The sequence below is a fragment of the Rhineura floridana genome, chromosome 8 (assembly GCF_030035675.1).
Source record: "Rhineura floridana isolate rRhiFlo1 chromosome 8, rRhiFlo1.hap2, whole genome shotgun sequence".
Taxonomy (NCBI): Eukaryota; Metazoa; Chordata; class Lepidosauria; order Squamata; family Rhineuridae; genus Rhineura; species Rhineura floridana.
In genome coordinates this window covers 105,474,456-105,494,545 of record NC_084487.1, presented here as the reverse complement: position 1 = coordinate 105,494,545, position 20,090 = coordinate 105,474,456, and the positions used below count along the sequence as shown (strand labels likewise).

At 44.5% G+C, this 20,090-nt stretch overlaps 1 protein-coding gene across 1 annotated transcript in view; it reads right to left on the bottom strand.

Moving 5' to 3' along the window:
• Positions 1–20,090, bottom strand: part of CERK (ceramide kinase) — a 47,870-nt gene that overhangs the window by 11,763 nt on the left and 16,017 nt on the right. The window contains exons 6-10 of the mRNA XM_061640277.1: positions 19,643–19,788; positions 8,451–8,525; positions 5,762–5,914; positions 4,121–4,226; positions 1,767–1,837 (exon numbers count right to left, since the gene is read on the bottom strand). Coding sequence (XP_061496261.1) covers positions 1,767–1,837; positions 4,121–4,226; positions 5,762–5,914; positions 8,451–8,525; positions 19,643–19,788 — 551 coding nt within the window. The remainder of the gene's footprint in view (positions 1–1,766; positions 1,838–4,120; positions 4,227–5,761; positions 5,915–8,450; positions 8,526–19,642; positions 19,789–20,090) is intronic.

The following is a 20,090-nucleotide window of genomic DNA, read 5'->3' as shown; positions in this document are numbered from 1 at the left end:
AAGGGTTTGGAAAAGCAGTGTCTAATCCTGCGCTACACTTCCTCTCCAATCCTGTGCAGGTTTTCGGCCAAACCTCCCCCACCCTGGGCAATCCTGAAGATCTGGTTGGAGGGCCCCAGCCCAGAGAGAAAATGCAGTGCCAGGATGAGATCCCACTGCTTTTCCCTCTTCAAAGTAAAGATGACAGGGTGATATTCAATGTTACTCAGACTCGTGCAGAGCAACTGAAAATAGACATTACTAGCTTAGGTTCATTCATTTATGTTGGTCTACTCTGACTTAGCTGAATACAACCCACAGTGTTAGGTATGGTTTTTTTTTTATAACCATGATTAATAGTAATGTATAGTTTGGTTCCCCTCAAAACGGGAGCAACGGCCCTACTTCTCCTCCTCCTCCTCCTTCAACAGCTATTTCATAAACACCATAGGCTAGCACAGGGACAGTCAACATGAGGCCCTCTAGATGTGTTGGAGTACAACTCCCATCATCGCTGGCAATTGGCCATGCTGGCAGGGTCTGATGGGAGTTTTGGTTCACAACATTTGGAGGTCACCACGTTGGCTACTCCTGGGCTAGCGTGTGCAGTTTTCCGCTATTTCAGGCTATTGCTGGCTTTATTTTGGTTTCTTCTGGATAGATTTTTGAAAATCTAAATATTATTGGCATATCTCCAGGGAATCTGCTGTACATAAAGCCACATTTTTTCCTCCAATACCCCCAAGTGGTTCCTTGTATGTGGATAGTGCAGGGGTTGCTAGCTTAGTGTCCTTCAGCTGTTGTGGACTATAACTGCCATCAGACCCAGTGAATATGGCTGATGGCCAGGGATGATAGGGGGCTGCCATGTTTGCCACCCCGGGATAGTGGGATGGGCTTGGAAATAGAGTTACAAAGTAACTGGGAGTGGGGAAAGAGACAGCCTGGCCTGTTCTTGTACCTTCAACGGGGGGGGGGGTTGAAGTGCAGAAATCAGAATGCTTTTTACAGCATAGAGCTAGCCAGTATCACCTAATTCACTCTATCCCCTATAGACTGAACTGCTCTTGAAAAGATAGCTACAGTACAAGTTCAAAAACCGGCATCTCTATTTGAAAATAGGAGGTAGAAGACATTCCAAAGTTTGTTTTATAATGCTAGAGCAACATCAGGGATTGTGGATATCCCCCCTCCCTTTCTAGTATGCCTGTGGCTGCGCTAAGTTAGCAGCAATTTGGTCCTATAGAAATCAATGAACAAGTTAGTCATGACTTCAGTCAAATCCTTGCTTTCAATGGGAACTTAGTTCAACTAACTAACAGTGCAATCCTATGCATGTCTATTCAGGAGCAAGCCCCAGTGAGATCAGTGGGACTTCTTCTATGTAAGTGTGTATAGGATTTCAGCTTTAGTCTGGACCTAATTCAGTGTAAGTTGAACATACTGCACTTCACTGGAGATTTGGAAACTGGGGCCAAAAAAGGCACTTACATACAAATTCCACATTTAGTTATAGGTGCCCTGTAGCTTCTGTTATGATCTTCATAGTTTTATACCGAATGTCCATAAATGCAGACAAAACAGAAAAACATCATTTTGAAGAAAGCCTTTTGGGTCAGAAACCTATCTGAGCCTCCTCTTGGCTTCTAGTTTAACCCAGTCTCTCTAATCATCCACGTTTGGAATTTGCCCCTACATTTATCATCCACATAACAAAATGCATCAAAGGCCAAATGAGCAAGTCTGCTAAGTATCCAGGTTTGGACTTCCATATAGTACAAAATTACCTTTAATCTCTTTTCCATGGTTCTGCTGCTTTTTCTCCAGCTGTTGTTTACTTTGCTTGCAAATGGAGCACCTGGAGGACAAGAGGGAGCGTCAGTCCTTCTCTCCAGTCAAAATGGAGCTGACTGAATAGTACATTAACATTTCGTTCATTTAGCTGGATTGTTTGCAGTATGTCAGGGTGTGTTGTAAGCAACATTTTAAATGTCATTTAAGTGAGCAGCAGACCTCATGCTACATCCTCTCAAACAGCCTCTGTAAATTCTGTGCTAAAGTATCTTGTGTTCTGAAGCTGCGTTTTCCAAATATTTGAGATTTTTCCTTTGCTTTGAGGCAAACTAGCACATTTATCGCCTCCCTCTCTTTGGAAGAGTTGTCACTGGCTGAAAAAGTTCCCACCTGTTGAGTTTGCGCTGCTATAATGGGCGCCCACTTTTATTTACACAGGGCTCCATTCTAAAACAGTTACACGAGACAGGAAAAGGGTGGCAGGTTTTGAAGAGTTAAACCGCTGTTGACTCTTATTACTGCTTTTGGCTTGCTGCCTTACAGAGCAATCCAACCTCCCCCCCATCTGTCATGATGGAGGGGCTTTGGATGTGGCGGAGGGGTCCCTCTGCCCAGCCCTGCCTGAGCTCCTTGGGTGAGGAGCACTCCAATGCGCCTGCTTAAATGGTGGGGGCAAGCCAGCATAAAACATAGAACCAGGGTGTTTCGGGCATGGGAAGGGGATGGAGCAAGGCTGGCAAGGGGTCTTCTGGATCCTGTGCCAGCTCTGCTATTGACACGTGATAGGAATGAACCCGAACCAGGCCTTTTGGCTGCCTTCTTCTTCCTTAGCTGGTGCAAGCATTGGGGCTTCAAACGCAGAGGTGGCTACTCTGCTCCCTTAAGTCGTGAGTGAAATCCTACAAAATTATGGATTGCAGTCTTAAACCAGTAACAACCTGCCTCCAGAAGGTATAACCAGTGGTCCGTTGTACTCATTGCCTCTGTTATACACAGTTTAACATTTCACAAAGGGCCAGAATTTAACTATGGGCCCTTTTGAGAGGTGTGTGTGTGTTAATAATGAGCATGGTAGATCAGGGTGGGGAATCTGTGGCCGTCCAAATGTTGCTGGACTATGCCTCCCATCATTGGCCATTGGCTATGCTTGCTGGGGCTGATGGGAGCTGCAATCCAACATCTGGAAAGCCACAGGCTCCTCATCACTGGGGTAGACTGATGAGAAATAAATGAGTAAGGAGTAAGCAGCTACCAGGCTTCCTGATACAACTGTTGTTGTTATTATTATTACTATTACTATTACTATCATTATTATTATTATTATTAGGGCTACATTTAGTAGCCCCAAATCCCTTGCATGGACGTAAGCATGAGAAACAGGCTTTAATTTCTTTTCTAGCTATCAAGTGTTTTTTAAGCATTAGAATTATAAAATGGAGGGATAATCTCTTCATGCCAGCTGCAGAAGCAAACAGCTGTAGTAGTGTAATGGTTTCAAGATGCAGTTGTATAAAGAAAATGCTTTTTAAAAATTCTGGAATCTTTGGTCATCCGAGAGGGGACTCTGACTAGCAGGGGCCCCTTTCCCTTGCAGCAAGAGTGCTGGTGGGGGCTGGTTGTGAGTGACATTGCCTGTTAATGGTGCAACATGTGGATGCCACACACTTGTGATCTGTCCTGAGTGGTAGGGGACAGAGCTGCTATAGCCGGCTGTGTAAAGTGTTTGGGCAAGACAGAAGAGCGTTGTCTTAGATCAAGTCAAACCACTGGTCCATCTAGCTTAGTATTGTCTACACCTGAGGTGTAGCCTACATGGTGTCCTCCAGGTATTTTGAACTTCAACTCCCATAATCCTCTATGTAGGCCTAACTGGCTGGGGCTCATGGGAGTTGTAGTCCGAAACATCTGAAGGGCATTGTGTTTGCTACCCTTGGTCTACACTGACTAGTAGAGACTCTCCAGAGTTTCATACAGGAGTCTTTCCTTGTCCTACAGGGAGATGCCAGATGCCATGGATTGGACCTGGGACCTTGTAAAGGCAAAGCATTATTATTTACTATTAAAATTATATCCCACCCTTCCTCCAAAAGAGCCCATGGCAGCAAAGTGTTCTAATCATTGAGCTACAGCCCTCCCCAGAAGCAGGAGATCAAAACATATGACTGTTTGGCTTCTTCTTGTCCTTATGGTAAATACCAAGTTGAACGTTACCATTCAACTTACACATATAATGAACGAGACGCATGGTGTAAGTTTGGGAGTCAAACATTCTGCTTAGGCTATACTCCTAAACGACCTGGGAGCCAAGTATACTGAAAAAGATCAAGGACAATGTGATTTAGCCTACCCAGTTTTGCAGTGCTTCTTATCTCTTGGAGATCCCACAGTGTGTGATGCTGGTAGAATGGATATTGTTCCCTCATAGTAATGATGGGAGAGAAAGGCCTTGAACCCTGCAAGGAGAGAGGTTAAGAAACAAATAGTTCTTATAAGTCAGTAAAAAGAAGTCTTCTGGTCCTTTCCGCCCATTCTCCTGCAGAACTGCATAAAGATACTTATTTTCCATCTTCTTGTTGTTATTTTATCCAGGCTTATTGCTTCCTTCTCCCATCCCAGATAAGGGTCAATTCACATGAAGCTTCTTAGAGCCATGTATAGGAAACTCTTAACTACACCCTGGCCATCTCTGTCATGCATTTCCACCTCTGCACTTTATATTGGTGCTCTTCAATTAATGACCCCTTCCTCAGGTGGAGTTTCCTTGCACAACTAAAGTTCCTTTTTCCTGGGAAAGCACCTTTTTGCCCTTCATAATGCAACCACCTCCCAACATGTACATGCAAGGAGAGGAAGAGCTTTGTCTCCCAAATTTCTTCCAGGAATGCAACTGTTAAAAGCAAGGTGACAGGGAAGAGTGACATAAGATGAAGTTTGATGTTGCAGTAAAGAGGAGAGAAATCACTGGGAGAACTAGGGACAGAGCAACGTGTAGGCCCTGACCCTGATATTTGAAAATGCAGCCCTCATTTTCTTGTTTTACAGTTCCTACAGCCTAATACAACCTATTTAGGTTAAAGCTTCCCGGAAAACAAAAGATGCTCAGTTGTAAAAATGGCTTTCTTAAACTAATTTACTTATTGAAAAGAAAGAAGCTTTTAATTGTAAGAGATCCGCTACAATTATTTTATGGCTTATTAAAAAAATTGTACCAAACTTCAGGATTGTCCTTGTCCTCCTTCCCCCCCTCTAACATTTATAAACATCTTGGCTATTTTCAATGACATTTCAGAACGTTTGAAATGTTGTCTTTATTTTTTATTAGGGCTATGCCCAATTATATTACGTCTTTGTCTCTTAAACATACTTATATCCCATGAAGTCATGCCCATGCATTTCAATGGGACTACTCTGAGTATGATTAACACTGCATATAACCCTAGAAAAATAAGTTGTGTTTTTTTTAAAAAAAATCTGCAATAGACGGTAACAGGTAAATAACCATAAATATAGAAATAGCACATAAACAGATTATCTAAAAGGTTATTCCCAAATTCTTTTATCTTATGTAGATTACAGCAGTGAGTAATCACCCACAGTTCCAGTTTAAAGTGTGTTCTACAGGAGCTATCATTTATTAAAATAAGTTGCGACTATTTAAGCACCAGCCTGATGGCTGTTGTAGGTGATGGGACTGTACACAAGGAAGTGAGCAGGCCTGCCGAAGAAGGTTGCAGCCCCCTTGTCTCCTCCACATCTGTCTGGAATAGAAATGGAGGAGATCAGTGGAGGAGGGACACAGCCCTCTGCCTCTCCTCTCCCAGACCCTAGCAGGCGAGGAAGCATTTTTGCAGGCTAGTAACATCCATGACCTTATTTCAGAGGCTGACTTTAAAAACTGTTCTTTGACAGAAATGTGAGTTTAAAAAAAGGGTTTATTGGCTACTTGTAGGTTTATACGAAAGAGTGGAGTAAAAATACAAAACTTTACCTGAGAGGTCATATCTGGCAGGCCCCATCCAGCGCTTCCCTTCGCTGTCCTTTAATAAATCTCCATAAAAACCATACCCCAATAGCGAGACAAAGTATTTCAGAAATGTATCATTGCGATGTACGGAAGAGACATCCAGAGGTTGAGTGTCTCCTATTGACAAGAAACATTTCAGGTTACAGGGAGGCTGTGTTGTCTCAGCCTGCAAATCCAGCATTAAACTGAAAAACAAAGAGAAAGTTTGCTACATGATACTTTGGGTCTGTAACAGTTGTGGGGAACCACTGCCCTGTGGAACTAATTTAGTCTGTTAGGCCATTTTGGGCAAACCATGCCCAGCCTGCCAGTCACCTAATGTCATACGATGCCAGGCACTGGAAGGTTAAAGTTACAGCTGACACTTATGCAAAAAGGTTCTACACTGGCCAATATAATTAATTCAGAAACTGCCCAATGTAGATGCTAGAAACGGTGTTAGCTAATTACTGGTGATTTTATACTCAAGCTAGATGCTTGTCTTGACTATCAGAGCCATACTATATAACACTTATGCTGAGGATGGAGATAATGCCACTTGAATGGCTGCCATGTCTTATACGTGCGCAGTCAGGGGTGGGAAAACTTGCTGGAAGGGGGTCAGATCCCAATATGGCCTATAAAAGCACCATTTTGGAGCACAGTACAAAAAGGGGGAAAAGAAGAACCCACAAAAGACAGCACCCACGTAGTTTCCTGGACAGGATGTCTGCAGGGTTCAAGATGCCCCCTTAAATGGGTCCACTGTCAGCGGCATTATGCCTCCGAATACCCGTTGCTGGGGAGCACCAGTGGGGAGAGGCCTCTGGCCCTTGGGTCCTGCCTGCAGCCCTCCCCATGGCATCTGGCTGGCCGCCCTGAGAACAGGACGCAGGACGAGATGGGCCTTTGGCCTGATCCAGCAGAGCTCAAATTATGTGGGAAAGACCATTTTGACAAGCAGCCAAGAGGTGATGTCAGGACTCCAACAAGGGCTGTATCACACACCGACAGCAGCAGCCTTCAGTAGCTCACTGCGTAGGGCCTGAAGCTGGGAAGCAGGAGATGCACGTTCAGGCTCCACACGGAGAAATAGGGGAGATGTCTCCACTCACCTTTTGTCTCTCTGCCCCCCGCCCAAAAAAGTTATGCCATGGGCACAAGAGAGGGAGCTCCTAGGACTCAACTCCCCCTTATTGCAAATACTGCAGGGCAATTCCCTAACTATTTAGCCACAGGAGCAGACAACAATCAGGCACATCATGGGGCATTTGTCTTTCCTCTGCCCCTGGCTCCAAGAACCAATCGTAGGTGCCAGGAATGCAGGAGCAGCCCTGGTCCAGGGAGAAAGCATATTTTACACACAAAATGTCCCTGCTTTAAATTTGTGCCATTTTGTTATTTGTTGTATTTATACCCCACTTTTCTCCAAAGGAGCTCAAAGTGGCATACATAATTCCCCCCTCTGCAATTTATCCGCACCACAACCCTGTGAGGTAGATTAGGCTGAGAGATTGTGACTGGCCCAACTTCACCTGGGGAGCTTCATGGCTAAGCTGGGATTAAAACCCTGGTCTCCCAGGTCCTATCTCGATATTCTAACTACTATACCACACAGATCCAAGGTACAATCCCACAGTAGGAAAGTTGGGAGGTCCCCCCACTCCACAGGTGTGCATGAGCCACTCAGAGGGAGTGTTGGATGGGCCGATATCCTGGCCCCTGCATGGGCCAACTCACTCTTTCAGCCCACTGATCCCTCTGACAAATCTACACCTTCCATTCTGCCTGACAAGCCAGTCCTGTCCATGTAACGTTCCAGCAGGACTACATGATGATGCCTCTCTGCTCTCTCTCCCTCCCAGCCGTGGCTGACTGTCTCATACACCCTTCTTGGTAGTAGGAGGCATCTCACTTATGTACCCCGAGAGGCCTGTGTGCCTCACAATTCCTGAGTGAGCAGAGGGGTGTGTAGGGAGAGAAAGAGAGAGAACTGCCCCTGAGCACATCAGGCTCCCTGCCCTCCTCCTGGCAGTCCTACCCTGAGGCCAGCTGAACCCACATACTACTTGGGAATGGGATTCCCTAGCCAAAAAAAGAGAAACAACACATATGGCAACGTCAAAACCTTCATGGAACAACATCCGGAATAGACTAGATCCTGAAAGAGAAAAACAAACGTGTGGAGTTGCCAACTGATCAACCCGGCAGGACTCCTGTGCCTTGGCCAGTGACTCGGCAGGCAGCAGTGTTGCCCCCCATGTGATCAGCTATATGGTAGGAATACCTTCACCTGTTGCATAAATACCTGCCATAGAGATCGCAAGGATACAGGAGCGTAACAACCCCCACAGAGGTAGAGCTGGGAGCATCCTGGTCTCTGCTGCTGGGCATGGGTTCTGCTGTGTATCTTTGGGGGCCAGGGGTCATGCCAACAGCGTATCTCAAGTTCTGGTAGCATAGCAGGGATTCTACCAAATACTATAGGTGCTCAGTCAGCAAAACTAAACTGCAGAATTGCTCCCTAACACTACAAAACAATAGCATGGGTTGAAGTAAGTCTTAGGTAATTACATTTACTGGATATAAATCCCCACTAAGTAAACTTGCTGAGGATCTGGGTGTTCATGAACTTTGTAGCAAGGTGTCCAATTCAGAGGTGGCACACACTTACCCACAATGATATGTAATGCTGATGTTACAGGATCATTGATGCCAACTGTTGAAAAGCATGTGCAGTCTGTTGAACCTGGAAAATGAACAAGTCTTGACTGTTGTCTATAATTTACAGCACTGTGAAAACACTTAAAGAGAACAGCAATTCCCACCCACCCCCGATCTGAATATATGATAGTCTCTTGTCCACTTTTATTCTCTTTTCTTATATATTCAACCAGTGATAACTACGTTCACAGAGATCTTGGGGCAGATTAGCTAGTAACCCAGGACATCTTGCTTTGTTTTGCTTTTATCGAAGTGCCTTGCCTCAGTGACTCAAGTTATCTAGAGCTGTGTAATCTGCAAGTGCCGTGGTTCTGTGTTCTTCACTTACATGGTGATGAGGTCTAGTTTATATGAATGAATCGGAGGTTGAGAAAGAGGAAGACACTCTAATTTATGCTTGTAAATAGCTACTTGCTTGAGTGCCTGTGGCGCTTTAGCTCATCAGTTAAGGCTTTGTAAAACCTTCTTTTCCTTTTTGACCATGAATGAGCATTTTAGGCAGGCTGGCCGGTAACTCTTTTTGTGGTCTAGTAACTTTGCTGGGCTTATCCACAGAGCAACTCTTCTTCCTTCCAGTGCAGCAATTCTAACTTACTGACAAACGATTTTCTAGACCTGTACTGTGAATCCAGACTTGTACAATAAACCGTGACTCAGGGCAGATTCCCTTGGGATGTTCTCCTACCAAACCCTCACTAAAAAAAGAATGCTAGTGCTCATTCGTTAATTAACATTAAAATTATATCCCACCTTTCCTCCAAGGAGGTCAATGTGGTATACGTGGTTCTCCTCAATTTTTCCCCGCACAACTACCCTGTGAGGTAGTTTAGGCTGCAAGGCAGTGGCTGGCCCCAGTTTTCCAGTGAACTTCACAGTGGAGTGAAGCTTTGAACCCTGGTCTCCCAGGTCCTAGTCCAACACTTTAATCGTGACACTACGCTGGCTGTCAAGATGCATTTGCATGTGGCTTGCACAGCTGAACATCCCAATGGATTGCAATCACAGCCTGTCCTACCAAAACTACTCTAATTCCCAGCAACGATATGATAAATTGTCACGTGGAGAGGATTACAGGCTAGAACTAGGAATCTTCCGTTCTGCATGCAGTTGTCCCGTGCTGTCAGCTATCAAATGGCAGCTTGACACATCTTAAAAGCCATTTTGGCAAGTAAGTGATATATAAATTATTATCATTAATCACCATCATCATCTTCACCTTCCTGGCAGTGAGGTATTCTCAGGCTCTAGCCTTGTCCCACCTACCCGGGCTGACCACTGAGCCATCTTGGATAGGAAGAGCTATAAAAAGGTTCCTGCATGGGCTGAGTCCTTGTCTTAACAACAAGATTTTCCTGGCTTCTGTGTGATCTTTGGCTCTGACTTCCTGGGTCAGCTCCTGGCTCACAGCTGCAGGCTCCCCTCTGATGACTGCCCTGACATACCCAGCTTGATCTCCACACCCATCCGCCACTCAGGCAACCCTCCTCTTGACATGCCCCTGCTTGTCAGTGCTCTTCTATGCCAATGTCACTAGCATTAATCTCCATTTCATTTGCATCAGGAAAGTCTATGCAGGTGCTGGGCAGTGGCCTGGAGGCAGTGATAGTTTGGATGAGGGCCAATAAACTGAGGCTTAACTCTGACAAGATGGAGGTGCTATGGGTAGGTGGGTCTTTAGTTCTGGAATTAGGGAGATGGCCTGTTCTGAATGGGATTGCACTCCCTCTGAAAAAACAGGTATATAGTTTATATCTAGAGGAAGGGTGGTATATAAATAATAAGAATAATACAACTTTCCTAAAATGTCACAAAACTGGACACAGTATTCCAGGTGTCCTGACCAGAACAAAATAGAATGAAAATATTACTTCCTCTGATCAAGACTTGATGCTTCTTTTAATGAAGCTTAAGACTGCATTAGGTTTTTTAGCATCTGCATCACACTGCTGGCTTACATTCAACTTAATGAAGACACCTAGATCCTTTTCAAATGTGCTCCTTCATCCTTTGCTCACACCTTTAATTTTTGTACTGAAATATAATCCCCCATTTGTCTCTGTTGAATTTCATCTTGTTGGCTTGAGTCCAGCATTCCAGACTACCAAGATAGTTTTGAATCATGAGTCTGTCTTCTATGACATTAGCTATCCCTCCCAGCTTAGTGTCATCTGCAAATTTGCAGCATCCCCTCTATGCCCTCATCAAAGTCATTTATAAACCTGTTGAATAGCAGAGCTTTAAGGACAGAACCCTGCAATATCTGAAAACAGATACACATTCCCTCACTTCTTGGGCATATACTAGGGAAAGCAGACTGTTCCATGCAGGTGACTTGTCAGCATTCACTGGTGGCTCTCTGAATTTTCAGACATTTAGAAATTGTTCTCTTGGGACTGTCACTTTCATTTGCAAATGTTGACATATACTGAATATCCAAAATGTGGCTAAACAGGATGAAATTGCTTAAGCTGTGGTAATGGGCTTGGCAGAGCCAAGTTTAGAATGTTCTTCTTTTCCATCCGTCAACCAGGAAATAATTTTTTCCTCTCTCACTAACCATTTCATGCAGTGTGACAGGACAAAATAGTGGTGTTTGCTTTCCCCTAGTCCATTTGATAACACAAGTCAGAAGGGTCAAAGCAATGTTTTTAGAGAAGCGTAGAGAGAGATTGATCAGTTGTTACAGAGCTGAAGTGGAAATCCTTTTGTCAAGCTGGTAGTATTTGCCAAGAACAAAAGAATTAGGCTTAGTGTGTGTTTAAGCAAAATTTTGATTTGTCAGGCAGACAGCTAAATGAAGAGAATAGACTGAACAGTTGAGTCGCCCTTTACACAGCAGACCAAAGAATGCATGCCAATGAATCCCTTGCAAGTTAATTAACATCAAGGTAAAATCAAGTGGATACTTCTGACATGGATAGGACATGTCAATGACACAGTCTGACAGCTCACCCCAAAACTCTGATTAAATTGGATTGACTTTTGGTTTGGACAGTTCTCCTTGTCTAATCAAAGCTACACTTCATAATGGGACTCTAAGCAACAGAGGTGTACTTTAAGGCAGCATGCAAAGGGGTGGGGGAAATCATTCTACTGGGGAAAGAGCTATTCATACCTAACTAAAAGCTGGTTTAAATTCAGAAGTTAATTAGCAAAATAAAGAGCAGCCAGGACTTAAAATGTGCCTTGAAGTTTGAACTTTGTTGACTAAGAAGCCCTGTTTGTTCATCCGGGATGAGGAATTAGATAAATCATTCCTTTTTTTGAGGCAGACCCTCTTTGCCAGCCAGCCTGCAAATATAAGGAAGGACATCCCAAGATGTGTGGGGAATGGCAGCCAGACAGAGGGGTTTCTCTGTGGCAGCCCCTAAACTGTGGAACTCACTCCCCACAGAGGTACATTTCGCATCTTTGTTGTATAGGTTTCACCGCAAGCTGTGTCCTGGCCTTCAACAGCTAAGGCATTTTGTTGTGTGGGGCCAACCTCTTTTGCTGTATCTATCTTTTGTGTAATGGTTTTATGTGATTTACTTGTTTCTTATCATTGTAATTGTTTTACTTGTTTTTACAACATTATATGGTTGCAGCCCACCCTGGGAGACTGAAGTGGAGGGCAAGTAAGAAATGTTAGAAAGAAAGAAAAAAATTGGGAGACAAGATCGGTTTCTGAGTTTTATCCTGGCATATTTTAAGCCCTGCTTAAACCTACAAAATTATTTACATGTAAATTTTCTGGTGAGCTAATGTTCATTGTTGGGCATTTAAAAAAATGGTACGTGTGAATAGTAATTATACATTTTGCGAGCTGCATTATTCAGTTATATATCCCTTTGGTGAAAGCCTGCAACACAGAGCAACTACTACTACAGTTCCTTCTGCAGACAGGCCTATTTCCTGCTCAGCCATGCAGTAAGTGAAATGGTCACCCAGCCACAAGGAGTGATGGCAAGGCCACTTCCCTCAGCCTCCTGAGACCAATTGCTCCTCTCCCTGACCCACAGCTCATCAGTGGCCAGCCTACCTCACCCCTGGCAAAAGGAGAGGGACAGGCAATGAGGCAGACTCTATCAACCTGCTGGGACAGGTGCCACTCAGAGAATATCTGCTCCCAGCCCAGTATTCATCAGCAGGCAGCTAATGCTCCAACTTTCAGAAGGAGAGGGAAACTCAAGAAGGTGCCTCTGTTTTGCTGGAGTCACCCACCTAACAATCACCTGATGTCCCAATGCCCCACTCCTGATGTCATATAGGATATCAAGTGTAGGGCAGGTGGAGGTGGCGTGGCCAAAACAGGAAGGCATGGAGGACCTAATTAGACTGCTCAGCTGGAGGTTCCCCATTGCTGCTCTGTTGGCCTATTTAGACCAGCTGTATTGTACTGCACTTTTGTTAGCCACCCTGGTTTCTTTGTTGTTGTTTTAAAGGAGGGATAAGGAACCTGTGGCCTTCCAGATGTTGTTAGACTACAGCTCCCATCATCCCAGGCCCTTGGCTGGGGCTGATGGAGTTGGAGTCCAACAATATCTGAAAGCCAGAGGCTCCTCGTCCCTATTTTAAACAAAGGCAGGAAGTAAAGTAACTTAAAACAAAAGCACAACACACTCTCCTTCAGGCTTTATGAGCGTGCCAGCCTCTTTGTGTGTTAGGAGAGAGACATTATCAGGATTCTCCAGGAAGAGAAGAGTTCTTATTAGGGTTTCTCTTTTGCCCTCCCACAATAAAGAAGCTATTTAGGATTGGCATAGAAGGAGGGTCAGTTTACAGATGGCCTCTTGGAAGCCAGGCCATCCAAATCCCAAATGACTGCACGTACATGCATTTTCCTGAATGTGTATATGTTTCATTGTCTGCAGCTTCCAAATGCATTTATGTAGCAAAATACATACCAGTGAAATTGTGATTAAATACGTGAGTACCATGCCTTTTTTTCTACACAGAAGTGACTGCCCTGTAAGAAAAGTGTTAATGTGTGAAGCCCCCGAGAGGTGTATTGTCACATGCCTCTGCTGCTGCCTGTCAAACCTACCACAACAGAAAATAAGAACCAAACTGGAGGTTTGGTAGAAGGTTAACAACCCTTCCCATTTTTTGCAGGGTATAATGAAAGGTAATTGGGAACTTGTCTCAATAACTGCTGCTCATTTATGTTATGCCTAACCAGCTTCTTGAGAAAAGGCAAAAGTATGCGGTTCACTTCTTTATCCTCCTCTTCCTCATAGTCCTTTGCAGCACTTCATCTTTATGGCAGTAGCAAGAAAAGACACTGGGGAAAGGGAGAAAGAGCAAGGACAAAGGCCTAGATCTCGTTAATGCAGTACTTCTGTGACAGGGCTGTAACCACCTCACACTACAGTCACACGTGACTGAATGCCCCTCCTTGCAGGAAAAAAAAATCCCTCCAGGTGGAAAACTAGATGACAAATAAGGATTATAGTCTAGCCTTTCCCCTGACATCTAGGTGTTCATGTGAAGGGATTTTTTGTTTCTGTATGAAGGAGGATTCAGTTGTGTAAGACCCCATCTGTAGTTGAAGTGGTACAGTTCAGACACAGGTTTACCACCTCAATGAGCACTAGGCCAAAATGGCCTACAACAGGGGTTCTCATACCTTCTACTCCCACGGCCCAGTGGCAATTACTGACATCATTTTCTTCTGGTATCTAATCCATCTTGACAAATAGTTAAATGCTTTGCCCCAGCATCTTCCTTGTGGCAAGGAGTTCCACTGTTCAGCTTTCTTCAAGCTCAGTCTGAAGGTATGGTGACTCAGCCTCCACATTTTAAGGCAGAATTTGCTGACTCAGGGGCTGTACAAGGAGAAGGCTTTTCTTTTATATTTTACCCATCCCATACTCACGTGTCTCTCAAAAGTATTTTTACCCATCTCCTAGTTTCTTCTCCCATTCTCATTTCACTTAACTTGTTCATTATTCTTCCCCCTTCCTGTTTCTTTCATCCACCACCCCACATCCTTTTACATTCACCTTACATTCTTCTCTTACCCCTTCCTTTCTATTTGCAGTTTGTTTATTTTTTATTTAACCTTTTCTCTCACTAATTTCCTTCAACACCTCCTTTGGTCCTTTTCCCATGGAGGAAGGAGACCTTCTTTTCCTCCTCCCTCCCTGAATTTCTCTGTCACCCAGACACCTTTATTCAGCATGCAAAGAATTCCTGTTGCTGGCATTGGTCCATCCAAAAGGTTATGGCACGGCTGGGGGTGTGTGGCAGACAAGAGAGGAGGTGCTGGGCAAGGTGTGGTACTGAGAGTGGCCAAAGGCCCACTGGTGGGTCTCAGCCCACTGTTTGAGAAATGTGGCCCCATAGGACAATAGGCCCCATAGGCATATAACATGAGCAAGAAAAAAACTCGAAAACCTAAGCCAGTGGTGAACTTCTCTATTAAATAACAATCCCTCACCCCTGCACCCAAAATACTAATTGGCTCTGTATTCATCTATATACTTATTTTATTTATTTAATTTATTTATTTCATTTTTAAACCGCCCATAGCGAATAGCTCTCTGGGCAGTGAACAAAACAAGATTAAAATACAATATTACAATAAAATTACAATAAAATCAGCAACAAGTTAAACGGAAAAAAAAATTAAAAAAATTAAATTTAGGTGATAAAATGACTTACAGTATTTAAGGAAGGGTATGTGTGTATGGGTGTATAAGGCCCACATATCAACAGGTATTGGCTAGGAGCAGTGTTTCTACAGTTTAGACTTCAGATTAGACTACTGCAGTTTTCCCCAGGCTTGTGCCCTCCAGATGTTTTGGACTACAATTCCCATCAGAATTGTAGTCCAAAACATCTGGAAGGTATCAGTTTGGAGAAGGCTGGACTACTGTAGTGCATTATAAAAGGGGCTGCCTTTGAAGATCATTTGGAAACTGCAATTAGTCCAAAATACATGGCAAGGTTGTTAACTGGGATCAGGTGTTGTGATCACAGTATGCTTATGCCAACCACATTGGCTTCCTGGGAGCTGCACCTTATTTCTATGGGGCCCACCCATGTAGCCGGGCATGCACTTGACCTTGTGTTTGTCTCGGGAGAGGAGGGAAGTGATCTGAAAATTGGGAATACTTCCATCATACCCTTGTCATGGTCAGACCACTATTTGGTGAAGGTAGACTTTTCGATGCCACAAACCCTCCGTGGGGGTGGAGGACCCATTAAGATGGTCCGCCCCAGGCGTTTGATGGATCCTGATGGATTCCTGAACGCGCTTGGGGATTTGGAGCAGGCACACAGCCACTCGGCTGATGCCCTGGTGGAAGGTTGGAATACCGCAATCACCGGAGCATTAGACCGGTGGCTCCGAAATGCCCTCTCCCCCTGAATAGAACTCAGACGGCACCGTGGTTTACCCCACGGTTGCGAATTCTGAGGTGGGAGGTGAGACGGCTAGAGCGCCGGTGGCGGAAGTCTCGCTCTGATGACGATCGAACATGTTAGAGCTGTGGCGGCAACCTATCGTGGCAATAAGGGCAGCAAAAAGAGATTTTTATGCTGCCTCTATTGCATCTGCGGAGTGCTGTCCCAGGAGACTGTTCCAAGTGGTCCGGAGCCTGGTCGGTCCAGTTGCTCCGGAACCAATGGAACATGATAAGGTCACCTGTGACGAATTTGCAAAGCACTTCACGGAGAAAATCGATCGTATCAAAAGTGCTATTCCGTACGCTGTGGATACAGTGAGTGAGCCAGAGGTGACCAGTGCTGCTCTGGTGGTGTGGGATAGGTTCCAGCTTCTTCCTTCTGATGAAGTGGACAAGGTGCTTTCAACCTTAAAGCCAACCACCTGCTTACTTGATCCTTGCCCATCATGGCTCATTATGAGCTGTAAAGATAAACTGGGCGAGGGGATCAAGCTGGTGGTAAATGCTTCACTTGAACAGGAAGTAATGCCATCAGCGCTCAAGGAGGCAATAATAAAACCACTTTTAAAGAAGTCCTCCTTGGACCCTCGAGATTTGAATAACTTCCGCCCAGTTTCAAACTTGCCATTCTTAGGCAAGGCAATTGAGCGGGTGGTGGCAAAGCAGTTGCAAGCGCACTTGGAGGAAGCAGATTATCTGGATCCATTTCAATCGGGTTTCAGGCCTGGACATGGGACTGAAACAGCATTGGTCGCCTTGGTAGATGATATGAGGAGGGCATGGGATAGGGGCGAAGGCACCTTCCTTGTCCTCCTCGATCTCTCAGCAGCTTTTGATACCGTTGACCACGGTATCCTCTTGGACTGCCTGGAGAGGTTAGGCGTGGGAGACACTGTATTGCAGTGGTTCCACTCCTTCCTCTCTGGTAGGTACCAAAGAGTAGCATTGGAGGAGGAGGTTTCGGACCCTTGGCCTGTCACTTGCGGGGTGCCACAGGGTTCCATCCTCTCTCCGATGTTGTTTAACATCTATATTAAGCCGCTGGGGGCGATCATCAGGAGATTTGGGCTGCAGTGTCATCAGTATGCGGATGACACGCTGCTCTATCTCTCATTTAAATCTTCACCAAGGTTGGCTGTAGAAACCCTGTCCAAGTGCCTGGAGTCGGTGAGTGGCTGGATGGGGAGGAATAAGCTGAAACTGAATCCAGACAAAACCGAGGTACTGTTTGTGGGAGACAAGGGAAGGTTGGGGGATATAGACCTGGTGCTTAATGGGGTTTGTTTGCCCCTAAAAGACCAGGTCTGCAGCCTGGGGGTCATCCTTGATTCCCAGCTGTCCATGGAGGCTCAGGTTTCGGCTGTGAGCCGGGCGGCACTGTATCAACTCCATCTGATACAGAGGCTGCACCCCTACCTTCCCAACCATCTGCTCCCACCAGTAGTACATGCCCTGGTCACCTCTCGCCTACACTACTGTAATGCGCTCTACGTGGGGTTACCCTTTAAAGCGGTCCAGAAGTTGCAACTGGTACAGAATGCAGCGGCTTGTCTGATCAAAGGCAGCTGCCGGCAGGACCATATCACTCCAGTGTTAATGGAGTTGCACTGGATACCGGTTGCTTACTGAGCCCAATTCAAGGTGTTGGTTTTAACCTTTAAATCCCTATACGGTTTTGGACCAGTCTATCTGAAGGAGCGCCTCCAGCATCGGCAGGGATGCCGCTCAACAAGATCAGCCTCAGAAGACCTTCTCTTGATCCTACCGGTTAAAACAGCTAGGCTGGTGAGGACCAGAGGGAGGGCCTTTTCAATAGTGGCCCCCACCCTATGGAATTCTCTCCCAAATGATCTCCGCCATGCCCCTTCTATGATGAGCTTCCGCCGGACTTTGAAGACTTGGCTTTTCCGGCAGGCCTTTGGAATGGGTTAAGTTTTACTGTTGGGTTCTTAAATTTTAATTTTTAATGTTCAATGTATTTTATCTTGTACGTCGCCCAGAGTGGCTGGTCAACCAGCCAGATGGGCGACTAATAAATATAATAATAATAATAATTGGTTCTCAGTTCATTTCTGGGTTCATTTCAAAGTCCTGTTTTTGAACTTTAAAGCCCTTCATGGTTTGGGACTGGGACACCTGAAGGACCACTTTTCTCCCCATGTGCCTGCCTGTACACTAAGATTTTCAACAGAGGTTCTTCATTGAGTGTTTAAGATGTGGCAGGCGGCTACAGGAGGAAGGGTCTACTCAGCAGTGGCACCCCGACTGTAGAGTGCTTTGCCTAGGAGAGCTCACCTGAGACTTACCTTGATGGTACATTGGCACCAAGTGACGACCCTTTAAAAATAAAATCCAGGCTTTCAAATTCTCTTTTGTGTGCCTTTATGCTGCAATTGTGTGTGTTTTTACTTCTGCTGTCTTTTATAATGCTTTTCTAATGCTTTTGTTTTAATTTGTTTACCACAACTTTAAACTTTTTGTAAGCCATCCTCGGAACCTATTGAAGAGTGAGTATAAATCACACCCGCAAATAAATAAAAATAAATAAATAGACTGGCCCTTTGGAGGATATTGCCCAATTTAAAAGGAATGTTACCTTAAGCAATAGATTGGATGGGGCCTTGTATAGCAGGAGTTAAATGTAAACTAGTCCTAGCCATATCCAGCACGGTATGTTCTCTTTTTTTAGGATAAATCCTAACAAGTTGGCAGCTCTCTAAATAGAATTTGCTATGCACACATGTTCAAGGTCCCTACCTAGAAGCAACCCTTGTCTTTACATGTAAATTAACGGAGTAGGATTCGTTCTGGTGATAATGGACAATCCTGGAAAACATACATCAAGGGTACAAACAAACCACAAACAATGAGACGATGTTAAATCTTCACAAAGGACAAAGCAATATAAATCTAAAAGAAAGCCCAATCCTATAAAGCCACTAAAGCAATGTACAGTAAGTGCAGGGTAGTCATCCCGCTGTGTCCCGTTTGGCATAAATGCCCTGAACTATGGGGAAACAGTGATGGAGGGCCATGATGCTCTTCCTGGATTAGGATTCTAGGGTCCTCTTTTCACCCCAAATAAGCCCCTTCTGGGTACAACTGCCTGGCCCAAGAGATAGGGAAGAATGCTGGTGCAGGGCATACCAGGTACAGTGTGAAGGCTTGACTGCCTCACATACTTGGTGTCCTTGAAATCTTACTGTGCCATAACAGTTAGGACTGTTTACACATCCATCCACATAGAATGAACACACATCATAGAAAAAAACGGGACTATATCTGCAGGCTCCATGCATACCTGTGAACAAGGCTGTTCACAGGTTTGGAGAAACACGTGGAGATTGGATGGGTGAGGCCGGACCAGTGGTTGCAATCCTGTTGCTTGCCTTCACATGCTCATCTTTATGCAGATACAAACACTGACAAGGTCAAAGTAACATTAGCCAATTGGTACCAATTTTGTGATTCTAGGTTAGTTGTCTTACAGTGCAATCCTAACCATGTCTACTCAGAAGTTTGTCCTATTGGACTCAATGGGACTTACTCCTGGTAAGTACGATTAGGGTTGCAGCCTTAACATACGTCTTGTAGTATCTATATAAGCATGCTCTGTCCTGCATAAACCATACTTTGGCTCCTCCAAAATGTGCATTTGGAACCAGGGTTAATGTAATAATAATAATAATAATAATAATAATAATAATAATAATAGATGCATGGTGAAAGTTCACCATGTTGCAATTCTTACCAGCAGGGATTATGCCAATCCTTATATTGCATTGGACTAATGGTGCTTTAGGATTATTTTGATCTATTCCAGAATCCTCCTGTGTTCTTCCAATCAAACCATGCATCACTTCACTGAACATTCCGTCCCCACCAACACAAACAATACTGCCGGAAAATACACAAATTAAAATGCACGCTGACAAATAAATAAATCTGCCAAAATGCTCCAACATAATAAATATGAATCATTTTACCAAGGCCTTTCTTTCTTTCAAAAATCAACCCTTATGAAGTTCTTCAGGCTGGTTTAATGCAGATACCATGTAACTTGAAGTAATCAACTCAAAATGTTAATTTCAGACCACAAAGCTGTTGAAAACTTTTTTTGGGGGGGGGGGGATAATTTTAAAGTAATGTTTCCCTAGCTTCCCTGTGCAATTAGCCTCACAGACGTCAGTTGAAAACAC